The sequence below is a fragment of the Carcharodon carcharias genome, chromosome 5, assembly GCF_017639515.1.
Source record: "Carcharodon carcharias isolate sCarCar2 chromosome 5, sCarCar2.pri, whole genome shotgun sequence".
Classification (NCBI taxonomy): domain Eukaryota; kingdom Metazoa; phylum Chordata; class Chondrichthyes; order Lamniformes; family Lamnidae; genus Carcharodon; species Carcharodon carcharias.
This window is the reverse complement of record NC_054471.1, coordinates 61,126,484-61,140,224: the sequence shown is the minus strand read 5'-3', so window position 1 is coordinate 61,140,224 and position 13,741 is coordinate 61,126,484. Positions and strand designations below refer to the sequence as shown.

General features: G+C 40.4%; 1 protein-coding gene across 1 annotated transcript in view; it reads left to right on the top strand.

Annotated features, from left to right (window-relative positions):
* The window catches only part of LOC121277874 (pleckstrin homology domain interacting protein), a 246,095-nt gene that overhangs the window by 114,269 nt on the left and 118,085 nt on the right, over positions 1–13,741 (top strand). The window contains exons 11-12 of the mRNA XM_041187625.1: positions 9,544–9,644; positions 12,930–12,970. Coding sequence (XP_041043559.1) covers positions 9,544–9,644; positions 12,930–12,970 — 142 coding nt within the window. The remainder of the gene's footprint in view (positions 1–9,543; positions 9,645–12,929; positions 12,971–13,741) is intronic.

The window sequence follows — 13,741 nt, the reverse complement described above, 5'->3', positions numbered from 1 at the left end:
GGAATATATGCACAAATTATTGAAGGTGGCAGGGCAGATTAAGAAAGCAGTTAATAAGACATACAGGATCCTGGGCTTTACAAATAGAAGCATAGAGTACAAAATTAAGGAAGTTTTGGTGAAACAATATAAAACCGAAATACTGCCAATGCTGAAAATATTGCCATTTTTAGCATCCCCAGCTGCCTCCCAACCTGCTCTTGTAGACCCCATAAAATTCAGCCCAGCGTTTCAGGTCTGTGACCTTTCATCGGGAGACTGGCATAAAGTCACAGATCCGAAACGTGAACCTTCATAAAATACTTTTTTTTAATGCTCAAGCCTGAATCTTTTGACTCTACAGCAAGAGTGTTGCCAATTGAGCCATGGCTGACACTGGCTTTGATTTAACTGGAGAAGAGTTGATGGAGATGCTCAAAATCATGAGGAGCCTGGAAGGGAGTAAAAAGGGAGAATGGCAGAACAGCAATTTAATGTGAATGGCAAGAAAAACCATAGGCAATTTGAAGAAAACCTTTTTTACGCAGTGAGTGAGTAGGACCTGGAATGAACTGCCTTAGAATGTGGTGAGATTCAGTTGTGGCTTTCAAAGGGAATTGGATGATTATCTGAAGAGAAAATATTGTAGGTCTGAGGGGAAAAGACAGGGAAGTAGGACTAGCTTCACTCTTTAGAGAGCCGGCACTGATACATTGGGCCAAATGTGCTTCTTCTGTGCTATGGCCGTTCTATGATTCTAAGTTAATTGTCATAGATTTCCCCCTCATTAAAATCAATGATGCTTGCAACTTTACTGCAGTTAAGGCAATTATTACACCGCTGCCACTTGGACTTAAGAAAACTGCAGGCTGGTTTGCCTGGCAGCAGTGTGATTAATGCTGCAAGATTGGTATGGAAAATGGAGAGCTAAAATCAAATCACTCCAAATGAAGAGTCTCACCTGAGCCTTCAGAACAACTGCAGATGCAACAATTATCATCAACATCATAATTCCATTCCAACATTTTTTGGAAAATAACTTGACTTTATCAAGATTTAGTTGGTGTATAGTAGGTAGCATAATCCTGCAGCCAAGCATATGCATCAATATCTACACAAACAGTCTGTATATGTATTAGAAATGTTCACTAGTATTATCAATTATTCTTAAACCACATGGAATTTATTTAGTTGACAACGATGTTTTAATATACAACATGAAATCCACAGCCTGGAAATCAATTGATAGTTGTCAGTGGCATGTGATAAATAACACTTAGTTAAGTTTGAATCTTTTAATGATCCCTTACTAGAAATTGACATTATTATCTTGGTGGTCATGTACATGTCACCCACCTTCCCTCAGTTTTAATTTATTTTTTATTTGTTCGTGGGATGTGACTGCCGCTGCCAAAACCAACATTTATTTCCTGCCCATCCCTAATTGCCCTTGAGAATGTGGTTGTGAGCCACCGTAAGTGCACCGTCAATGCCTTTGTCATGGTTTGATACAACTTGCTACACAATATCTTAAGGCAGTTAAAGTCAACTGAATTGCTATGGATTTGCAGTCACATGTAGACTAGACTTTAGTGGAAGGACATTCATGAACCAGATGGTTTTTTATGATGATCTAGTTTCTTGATCGTTATTAATTAATTGAATTTTAATTCCCCCAGCTGTCGTGGTGGGATTTGAATTCACGTCTCCAGACATTAGGCTGGACCTCTGGATTACTAGTCCAGTAACATTACCACAATGCTACCGTCCCCCTTAATTTGAAATCTCTGAACTTCCATGTGATCTTGAGCAATCCAATTACAGGATCAAGTCTTTAAGTTTTTTGATTACTAGTTAACAGCAAAAAGATCTCTGACCAGTCATGGGTTCAAAGAAACCTTCCTAAATTTTACAAGCCTAGTATATGTTTATAACTACATACACTTTTATCATTAACTTAATGATAAAGACCTTGATAATTAGATGGGAGAAATCGGATAGTTGCAAAACTTCCCTGCATATTGTCAAAATGTTTGTGGATACTTGAGATGATTAATAAATCAAATTAACTAAATCATAATCAACTAAGATACAGGGAACTAAGAATTGGGATTTGTCGTATGATAGATAAATTTGTATTTATATTACATAAACAGAACCTTTAAAACTTTTTAAAGAATCTGAAAAATCCAGGCCCTGCTATTTCAAATTCGCAAGACTGGTTTAAAGTTGTTGCTGAATTAAATTGCTTCCAGAATGCAGAATTTGAACATTAGTGATGGGATGGATCCATTGCCATTGGTGTCATCACTTGTGATGTTTGGTGACGTTTAATATCAAATTAGAGATTTAATTTATTATTAATATATTGTTAATTATTAAATTATTTATTGAATTTATTCAAGACAGAGTTCGGTAGATTTTTGATTGACAGGAGAGTCGAGGGTTTGGGGTGGGTGTGAGAAGACAGGAAAGTGGAGTCGGGACCACAACGAGATCAGCCATGATCTTATTGAATGGTGAAGCAGGTTTGAAGAGCCGAATGTCCTACTCCTGCCCCTAAGTCCAATGTTCCTATACAAGAAAATGTGGAATGTGTTATAGACTGCAAGTTTGACACACTAGGTTACCAAACTTATGAAGCATGTAACTGAGTTCGCTATTGGTGGAAAACCTAGCTGATGTTTTCCTTCAGGTGGTCTGGTAAACCAGGCCATATTTGACTTCTATACAGTAAAGTCCCTCTGTTCTCAGGGGTTATGTTCCCATGAAGCCTCACAGAGAAATCGCATAGGAGGAACGTGCTTCTGAATGGGACTTGATTAGATAGGTTCCAGCCATGTGAGGGCGGCATTGATTTGGGCAGTGACAGTACTCTACAAAACCTGTGTTTCTCTTCACTGAAGCTGTTAGACCTGCTGTGTATTTTCCACATCTTTGCTTTTTGTTTCCGATTTCCAACACTGGCAGTTTTATTTGCAGCCCATTTAAAAATCACAAATGAGAAAGAGGAAAACCCAGGGCCAGTGAGGGGTAAAATGTATCCTGGAAAATTCCTTCTCGATCCCCTCCCTCAAGTCACTGACACCAGCCAAAGAGGTCACATGAACCAAGGATTACAAAGATTTATAAAGCCACTTACATTCTATGTTATGTGATTTCTGTCCTTGGCTGGAGCTAGTCCTCTGGAAGTATTCAGAGAGTTAGCACCTACCACACCAGCCTGTATTATATTCCAGAGCCTCATTACTCTCTGAGAAAAGACAAATAACCGAATATCCAGTTTATTCCTACTCTCTCATTGCTTAAACTCGTGTCCATTGCTTCTCCCAAATCCATTAACCTGGCATAAGCTATAAAATTATATTGTGAGACAAATCTGATTTGTGCATTTCCAAACAGCTGTTGCAAAATAAAAGATCTTTTAGCAAAATTTGAACATTTCAAACACGGGTAAGCGAACATTGCTCATGCGAGTGTACAAAGCACAGGTTATTGAGAACGCGAACGAGGAAGTTGCGAAAGGTGGGACTTTACTGTCATGAAAACCTATTGTGTATGTGTGTACATATGCATGACACTCGACAAAAACCTAGTAGAACAAATGTGAAAGACAGATGGGATTAAATGTAAAATCTTCTAAAAAAAAATCTCTAACACTAATTAACCCCTGAAGGGATGAGATTCCATGCTTTTGAAATTAAATTTTCACGGTCAGAGAGGTGCTTTAGCAGTAATTATTATTTGATGTCCGTCCTGATGGACTTCATCCGAGGGTCCTGGAGGAAGTGATTGTAGAAATAGTAAATGCATTGATTTTAATTTTCCAAAATTCCCTTGATTCTGGAAAGGTTCCATCAGGCAGAAAATAGCAACAGTGACTCCTTTATTCTTTGCAAGAAAGAAGACAGAAAGCAGGTAATTACAGACCAGTTAACTTAACATTTGTCATAGGGAAGGTGCTAGAATCTATTATTAAGGAAGTTATAGCAGGGCACTTAGAAAATTTCAATGCAATTACACAGTCAACATGGTTTTGTGAAAGGGAAACCATGTTTGACTAATTTACTGGAGTTCTTTGAGGAAGTAACAATTAATGAGAATAAAGGGGAACCTGTGGATGTGGTGTATTTGGATTTCCAAAAGGCGTTGGATAAGGTGCCACACAAAGGTCACTATGCAAAATAAGGGCTCATGCTCTAGAGGGTAACACATTATCTTGCATAGAAGATTGGTTGGCTATCAAGAAGCAGAGAGTAGAGTTAAATGGGTCATTTTCAGTTTGGAAAGCTGTAACCAGTGGACTCTCAAGGATCAGTGCTGGGACCTTAACTGTGCACAATCAATATCAATGATTTGGATGAAGGGACCGAATGATTGGTTGCTAAATTTGCGGATGCCACAAACGTAGGTAGAAAAAGAAATTGTGATGTGGACAGAGAGTTTACAAATATATATAGGTTAAGTGAGTTGGCAGAATGTTGGCAGATGGAGTGTAATGTGGGAAAATTTGAATTTGTCCACATTGGTATGAAGCATAGAAAAACAGTACATTATTTAAATGGAGAAAGATTGCAAAACTCATGGTACAGAGAGATCTGAGTGTCCTGGTACATGAATCACAAAAAGTTAGTATGCGGGTACAGCAAGTGATTAAGAAAGCAAATGGAATGTTGGCATTTATTGCAAGGGGACTGGAATATAAAAATAGGTAGGTTTTGCTGCAATTGTATAGGATGGTGACACCACATCTGGAGCACTGTCTACAGTTTTGGTCTTACTTGAGAAAGGATACGATAGCATTAGAAGCAATTCGTAGAAGGTTGAATCGACTGATTCCTGGGATGATGGGGTTATCTTATGAGGAAAGATTGGACAGGTTGGGTCTGTATCCATTGGAGTTTAGAAGAATGAACGGTGATCTTATTGAATCATGAGGGGAATTGCCAGAGCAAATGCTGAGAGGATGTAGGTCCCTTACAGTCCAAAACATGAGAATTTATAATAGAGAACAAGGAAATAGCAGAACAATTAAACAACTACTTAGTTCTGTCTTCATGGAGGAAGACACAGTTAACTTCCCAGAAATGCTAGGGAACCAAGGGTGTAGTGAGAAGGAGAATTGAAGGAAATTAGTATTAGTAAAACAACAATGCTGGAGAAATTAATGGGACTGAAAGCCGATAAATCCCCGGGGCCTGATAATCTACATCCCAGGGTACTGAAGGAAGTGGCCATGAAAATAGTGAATGCATTGCTCATCATCTTCCAAAATTCTGTAGATTCTGGAACAGTTCCTGAAGATTGGAGGGTGGCAAATGTAACCCCACTATTTAAAAAAGGAGAGGGGGTGGGGTGGAAACGGGAAATTACAGACCGGTTAGCCTAACATCAGTAGTAGGGAAAATTCTAGAGTCTGTTATAAAGAGTGTGATAATAGGGCACTTAGAAAAGATCAGCAGGATTAGATAAAGTCAGCATAGATTTATGTAAGGTCAGTCATGTTTGACAAACCTATTGAAGCTTTTTGAGGACGTAACTAGCAGAATAGATAATGGAGAACTAGTGGGTGTAGTATATTTGGATTTTCAGAAAGCTTTTGCTAAAGTCACACATAAGAGGTTAGTGTGTTAAATTAAAGCACATGGAATTGGGCGTAATATATTGGCGTAGATTGAGAATTGGTTAGCAGACAGGAAACAGAGAGTAGGAATAAATGGGACATTTTTGGAGTGGCAGGTGGTGACTAGTAGGGTACTGCAGGGATCAGTGCTTGGGCCCCAGCCATTCACAATATATATCAATGATTTGGATTAGGAACCAAATGTAATATTTCCAAATTTGCTGATGACATGAAACTTGGATGGTATGTGAGTGGTGAAGAGGATATTAAGAGGCTTAAAGGTGATTTGGACAGGTTGAGTGAGTGGGAGTATGCATGATTAAGTGTGAAGTCACCCACTTTGGTAGGAAAAGCAGAATGGCAGGGTATTATTTAAATGGTCTGACAGCATCTGCGGAGAGGGACACAGTTAACGTTTCGAGTCCATATGACTCTTCAACAGAACTAAGGAAAAATAGAAGAGAGGTGAAATATAAGCTGGTTTAAGGGGGGTGGGTGGGACAAGTAGAGCTGGATAGAGGGCCAGTGATAGGTGGAGATAGCCAAAAGATGTCATAGACTAAAGAGTAACGAGGTGTTGAAGGTGGTGATATTATCTAAGGAATGTGCTAATAGGTGACATTAGGGGTAGAAAGCAGGACGAGCAAAGTATAGATAGCCCTAGTGGGGGTGGGGTGGGGGGAAGGGATCGAAATAGGCTAAAAGGTAGAGATAAAACAATGGATGGAAATGCATTTAAAAATAATTGAAATAGGTGGGAAAAGAAAAATCTATATAAATTTTTGGAAAAAAGGGGGTTCGGAAAGGGGGTGGGGATGGAGGAAAGAGTTTGTGATCTAAAGTTGTTGAACTCAATATTCAGTCCGGAAGGCTGTAAAGTGCCTAGTCAGAAGATGAGGTGCTGTTGCCCCAGTTTGCGTTGAGCTTCACTGCAACAATGCAGCAAGCCAAGGACGGACATGTGGGCATGAGAGCAGGGTGGAGTGTTGAAATGGCAAGCGACAGGGAGGTCTGGGTAATGCTTGCGGACAGACCGAAGGTGTTCCACAAAGCGGTCACCCTCTCTGCGTTTGGTCTCTCCAATGTAGAGCAAACCGCATTGGGAGCAATGAATGCAGATGACTAAATTGAGGGAAGTGCAAGTGAAATGCTGGTTCCTTTGAAAGGAGTGTTTGGGCCCTTGGAAGGTTTCCCACCTATTTCCATTATTTTTAAATGTATTTCCATCCATTGTTTTATCTCTACCTTTTAGCCTATTTCGATCCCTTCCCTCCATCCCGCCCCCACTAAGGCTATCTGTACCTTGCTCGTCCTGCTTTCTACCCTTAATGTCACCTATTAGCACATTCCTTAAATAATATCACCAGCTTCAACACCTCTTTGTCCTTTTGCCTATGACATCTTTTGGCTATCTCCACCTATCACTGGCCCTCTATCCAGCTCTACTTGTCCCCTTAAACCAGCTTATATTTCACCTCTCTTCTATTTTTCCTTAGTTTTGTTGAAGAGTCATATGGACTCAAAACGTTAACTGTGTTCCTCTCCGCAGATGTTGTCAGACCTGCTGAATTTTTCCAGGTATTTTTATTTTTGTTTTGGATTTCCAGCATCTGCAGTTTTTTGCTTTTATCTTATTGTTTAAATGGTGATAGATTGGGAAATGTTGATGTACAAAGAGACCTAGGTGCCCTGGTACACCAATCACTGAAAGCAAGCATGCAGGTGCAGCAAGTAGTTAAGAAGGCAAATGACACGTTGGCCTTCATTGTGAGAGCACTTGAGTACAGGAGCAAAGATGTCTTACTGCAGCTGTACAGGGCCTTGCTGAGACCACACCTGGAGTATTGTGTGCAGTTTTAGTCTCCTTACTTAAGAAAAGATATACTTGCCATAGACGGAGTGCAGCGGAGGCTCACCAGCCTGATTCCTGGAATGGCAGGATTGTCATTTGAGGAGAGATTGGGTTGACTAAGCCTTTATTCACTGTAGTTTAGAAGAATGAGAGGGGATCTCATTGAAATGTATAAAGGGCAGGACAGACTGGATGCAGGGATGATGTTTCTTCTGGCTGGGGTGTCCAGAACAAGGTGTCACAATCTCAGGATACAGGGTAGGCCATTTAGGACTGAGATGAGGAGAAACTTCTTCACTCAGAGGCAAGTGAACCTGTGGACTTCTCTACCACCGAAGGCTGTGGAGGCCAATCCACTGAATATATTTAAGAAGGAAATAGATTTCTAGACTCTAAAGGCGTCAAGGGGTATGGGGAGAGAGCAGGAGTATGGCATTGAGATAGAGGATCAGCCATGATGATATTGAATGGCAGAAGGTCCAAGTGACCTGCTCCTGCTCCTATTTTCTATGCTTCTATGATGTTCCCCCTTGCTGAGAGTCGTACTAGGGGACACAATTTAAAAATATGGGAAACCCATTTAAAATAGAGATGAGGAGAAATGTTGGTCTCTGGAATTCTCTTCCTCAGAGACCAGTGGAAGCAGAGTCATTGAACATTTTTGAGGCTGAGCTAGAGAGATTCCTGATTGACAAGGGCGTTGAAGGTTATTGGGGGTAGACATGAAAGTAGAGTTGAGGCCACAATCAGATTACCCATGATTTTATCAAATTGCGGAGCAGGCTTGAGGGCCCAAGTGGCTTACACTTGTTCCTAATTTGTATGTTTGTTTGTCCTACAATGCAAAGATAATAATGTTCTTCATCTGGAGTGTTTGATAGGGTTGCAGTAGATATATAGGTGATTGCTAAGGCTGATCTGAACCCAGAAGGTTCTGCTGCAAGCAGGATAGGATAACACAGACAATTGAGATTTGGATGAGCTGCTGCCTTGGGACTTCCTTTCCTTCTATTTTCTTCTGCCTCTGATATGCACTTGCTTTTGAAGGAGGCCGCACCTCATGTTGCGCCAGATGCAGCAACCCTGTGCAAACTTCTCTCAGGACTTGGGATTGTTTTCAAACTCCTAACTGAAGCCTTGTGAGTATCCTTGTAGGGCCTCCTTTGACTGCCATGAGAGTGCACCCCAGACTCAAGCTGTCCGTAGAAGACTTGTTTTTGTAAGTGAGTATCAGGCATTCTGGCTACATGATCAGCCTAACTCAGTTGTGACTGCCTCAATATGATGTGGATAATTGGCATGCTCATTTGGGTGTCTCGTATTTTGTCATTTACTACATTGTTAAAAATTCACTTACCATTGGTTGCTCCATCCCTAATTTGTTTCTGGCACCTTCAGTGGGGAATTAGTATGCAAGTGTGCCAATGTCACACCATTATGGTGATTTCAGTGCCAGGTCTGCCAATGAAGTACTGTTACAGCACATCCTATGGACAACAAATTCTTGATTTCCATGTTTAACTGTGCATTGCAGATGCCAGAAGTTGTTGTTAAATTTGCTTCTTTATAACAGTGAGTACTGTTAACCTCACTATTATTATCTATGTAAATTCTGGATTCGAATATTCAGAACGGAAAGTGAGAGAAACTTCTTCGTAGGCCTTTTAGGGCTAGTGGTTGCCGTATAAACCATGACATCACTAAAGATTAAATCGGATGAAGAAAAAGAAAATAAAAGAGAAATGTAAGCAGAGCTTGTAAATGTGACAAGGATGGTTTGCTCATTTCGTGGGTAAAAGCCATATTGACAGTTTATTTCTGTGTATGTGCTTCTCTTTATGTTCTTGTGAGAAAGATGCTAATTAAACATATATAATAATAAGAGCCATACAGACTCAAAACATTAACTCTGTTTCTCTCTCCACAGTTGCTAGACATGCTGAGTTTTTCCAGCATTTTCAATTTTTCTTCCAGCATCCTCAGTATTTTGCTTTTACCGAATTAAACATATGTTCTTTTAAGTACTGGTCAGATGTAAATACTGGTCGGATGTATATAATGTATGCTAAGCCTGTCTCTTTCTTTACAGGTGGAATGTTTTTGGCAACAGGGAGCACGGATCATATCATAAGAGTTTACTACTTTGGGTCAGGGCAACCTGAGAAGATTTCAGAGTTGGAGTTTCATACCGTAAGAATTTTTGCTTTCTGCGAATATTAATTGATTTGAATGTCATAAACATGGAATAATAAACTTAAAATAAATATGATCAAAGAGCCTTACAACAGGAAAGGAGGCATTTTGCTCCTGTGTTGGCTCTTTGGGAAAGCTATCCTCACCCCAGATTTTTCATCTTAACCCTCCAGATTAGCCCCTTTCAAGTACATATTGAGTGCCTCTTTGAAACTTCCTATGGAATCTGCTTCCACCACCCTTTCAGGTAGTGCTTTCCAAATCTTAGCAACCCTCTTTGTGAAAAAGTTTCTTCTAAAATCCCCTCCAGTGTTTTGCCCATGATTTTAAATCTATGATATCTAGTCACTGCCTCACTTCCTAGAGGAAACAGAACAAGTAGTGAGAAATTATCAAAACTCCTAATAAATTTATTAGGTCTCCTCTTAACTTCCTTTACTTTCCAGTTTTTCCCATCTCTCCACATAACTTAAGTCCCTCATCCCTGGTGGAAGCCTGGTTAACCTTCTCTGTACCCTGTCTAAGATCTTGACATCCTTAAAATACATAATTGTACACAGCACTGCAGCAGAGGCCTAATCAGTAATTTGTAGAGGATTAGCATGACTTTCTTGCTTTGTACTCAGTGCCACTATTTGCAACATCAACTAAGTATCTCATAAAGTTTTCTTAACTTCCTTAGTAACTTGCCCTGCCACCTTCAAAAATTTGTGAATATACACCCCCAGGTTCCTGTCCTCTTGCAACACTCTCAAAACAGTGCCATTTGGATTATACTGCCTCCCAATATTGTTTCTTCCAAAGTGCATCACTTCACACTTAATTTGTTTTGACATGCATCTGCAATGTGGCTACCCATTTCATCAGCCTATGTCCTCTTGAAGTCTGTTACTATCCTGGCCACCTATTATTAGGTTTCCAAGTTTTATACCATGCACACATTTTGAAATTATGCTCCCTACACCCAAGTCCGTGGGATGGATTTTCAGCATGAAATAGTGCATGATGACATTGGGTGAGCGGCCATGCGCAGGAGTCAGCAGCACGCCCACCGACAATTAAGAGGGCTGTTAATTAAATTGAATTTTTCCCTGCCCGTCCAACCTTACGGTTGGCCAAGCAGCCTTTGGACTTTTGAGGAAACCTCATCCATGGGCGGGATGAGGTTTCCGCTGTTAATTAAACATAAAATAAACATTTTTAAATTTCATTTTTAACATGTCCCTGCTCACGTGACAGAGTCAGTTCCACCTCTTAGTTTTTTTTTATTATTCGTTCATGTGGGTCTGGAATCACATGTAGGCCAGACCAGGTAAGGATGGAAGATTTCCTTCCCTAAAGGACATTAGTGAACCAAGTGAGTTTTTTTTACAACAATCGACCATTGTTTCGTGGTCATCATTAAACTCTTAATTCCAGATTTTATTGAATTCGAATTCTACCATCTGTCATGGCGGGATTCAAACCTTGATCCCCAGAGCATTACCTTGGGTCTCTGGATTACCAGTCCAGTGATAATACCACTATGCCATCGCTTCCCCTCAGCTGGTGCCATTTGGATATTAAAAGGAGCATATTTTAACATTAGTGTCAACTCCTGTACAAAGCCACTGACTAGAAGAAAATTAGCCTGTTTTTTTTTCATCTCAGACGCAGGTCCAAAGTTAGCCATTTCATCAAGCCAAATTTAAAGTGCAGTAATATAATAATTTGACTGCTTAAAACTAATGTTAAACCTCCACGTAGCTCATGATTCAAATTAAATCCTTCTAATTGTCAGTCTTTTAGCTGGGGCACCATAAAATTCCGCATGGTGTTCGACACATTATTGCTAAGCTAATGCAGGACTATCGTTCAGACCTTGACCCTGAAGAAATTCATACCTTCTACCCACACCCCATGCTACCACCCCTCTGCTGAGCAAGAGAACCATGAGTGGGTTACCCCCTCCCAAATTAGCCTCTTTTACTCATTCCAGAAGCATTCCCTCTGACATTTTTAGTTGCTATCGGCTAGCTCCCCCTCCCATTGTATGTCTTTGGATTCCTGATGACCTTATACCACCCACCTGTTCTCTGATAGAATGCTGTTCAGTTTTCTGCTACTTGATCCTCAGTGATGGATTTACTGCCCTTCTGAATTTGATTGAAGGGCTAATTGCTTCAATATTCCATGTAAGAGAAATTCCAATATGCATGGCTTGTTTGTGATAACATCAAAACTGTCTTAACCAGAACTGGGATGGAAGTGAATTATGCCCCTCACTTCTCCATTCTTTTATCCACTTTCTCTCGTTCCCAACTCCTTTTCCTTCCTCCATGCTCTTCACCTCTTATTCTGTCTTTCCTCCCTCCCTTGCGCCCCACCCCCCCACCCAATCTCTCATCCTCCTGCTTCTCCTCATCATAACACTCCCATTCCTCTTCACCTTTCCTGTTCCTCTTTCACCTATTCTCTTCCCCACCAACCCCCGCCTCCACCCATTATTTCTCTAACCACTTCAGTGGGCTGTGCCAATAGCCTGATCATGCAGTTATTCATAGATAATTTTAAAAACAAAGCTAAGGGTACAATATTTAACAATTCTGAGAAGGTAGATAACCAGCAGCATTGGATGCAAAGGATGGATCTGGAGAAACAGTGAGAGATGTGAGTCTGCTAGCCAATGGGGTTGGAGGCGCTTGTACATTTTATTATAGACAATTTTGAAAACAATGAGAGAGTTCATTATTCAAAAATAAAAATATTAGGGAGAGGAATGCAGGAATATTCAGAACTGAACCTAGCTCTATCCTTGGGGGTAGGCTGTGGGGGTGGGGGGGGGGGGGGGTGGTAGAGCTGGGGGGGGGGAGGTGGGGGGGGGGTTGGTGGGGGAGGAGAGGGGTGGGTGGTTGGGGGGGGGCGGGTTGCGCTGGTGGTGATGGGGAGTCAAATTCTGACTGCACTCTGTGCATGGGGAAGGTCTGTGGTTCCAGCCAGTGCCACGAGCATGTGAAAGCTCTGAGCTCAACTTACTGCCAAAGCTTGAATCTATTGGCATGCCTGGGACCAAGACAGCTGATTGCTGCTTACTTTGGAAGGGGAAATCCTGACAAGGGACTCAACAAAAGTCATGACGAGGAATTGTTGCAGCCCACTGATGACCTTTTAACATAGGTAAACTTTGTGCATGGGTTTTCCAATCTGGAAAATGGAACATTTGTCATCAATATAGATGTTTAATTAAAAAAAAACAAATGATTACTGTCACCTAATTTTAGCTCCTGTTTACCTTTTTGTTAGGACAAAGTTGACAGTATTCAGTTCTCCAACATGAGTGACAGGTAAGAATAAGACATGCAACTTTCAATCAGTGTAATTGCTGCAGGTTGTTAGATTGCATTTGTTAACTAATGACTTGATTTATGCTTCCTAATGCAATGAGCTTGATATTCTCATACTTAAAAACTTGTAAAAACTTAGATTGTTAGAATCAAAAAATATTATTACAGCACAGAAACTGGCCTCTCAGCCATCAAGTGTGAATTGTTTCTTTTCCACATGGAAACATACATTTTTATAACACAAAAGAGAGCCATTTAGCCTATCATGACTGTATCAGCTAGAGTAATCCTAATCTACATCCACTGCCCTGTTGTCTCACCATAAAAATAAAAATATTTGTCTCTCCCTTATTGAGTACCCACTTTCCTCCATCTTCTCAGTAGTTTTTATCATTGCTCTTGTTATCATTGCAACCACCTTTAATTCCCTTCCAGAAGGGTTGATGGATTTTGCTTCAACAATAATTTGAAGCATAGAATTCCTCATATTAACTGCCCTCCGTGTACATTTTTTTTCTAATCGCCCTTTTATTCCTTTTGGGATTATCGCAAATTTGTGCTATCTTGTTAGTATATCATTAACAGGTTGAAACACTATCCCTGTTTACAGTTTCTAAATGTTTATCCATTACATCTTTGAGAGTAAGCATTCCATTATCTTTTCTACCACCAACCATAAGCCAAGTAGCCTCTAGTTCCCTAGATTTATTCTATCTTCGGTTTCAAATGAAGGAGTAACATTAGCTGTCTGCCAGTCCCCTGGCTTTATTC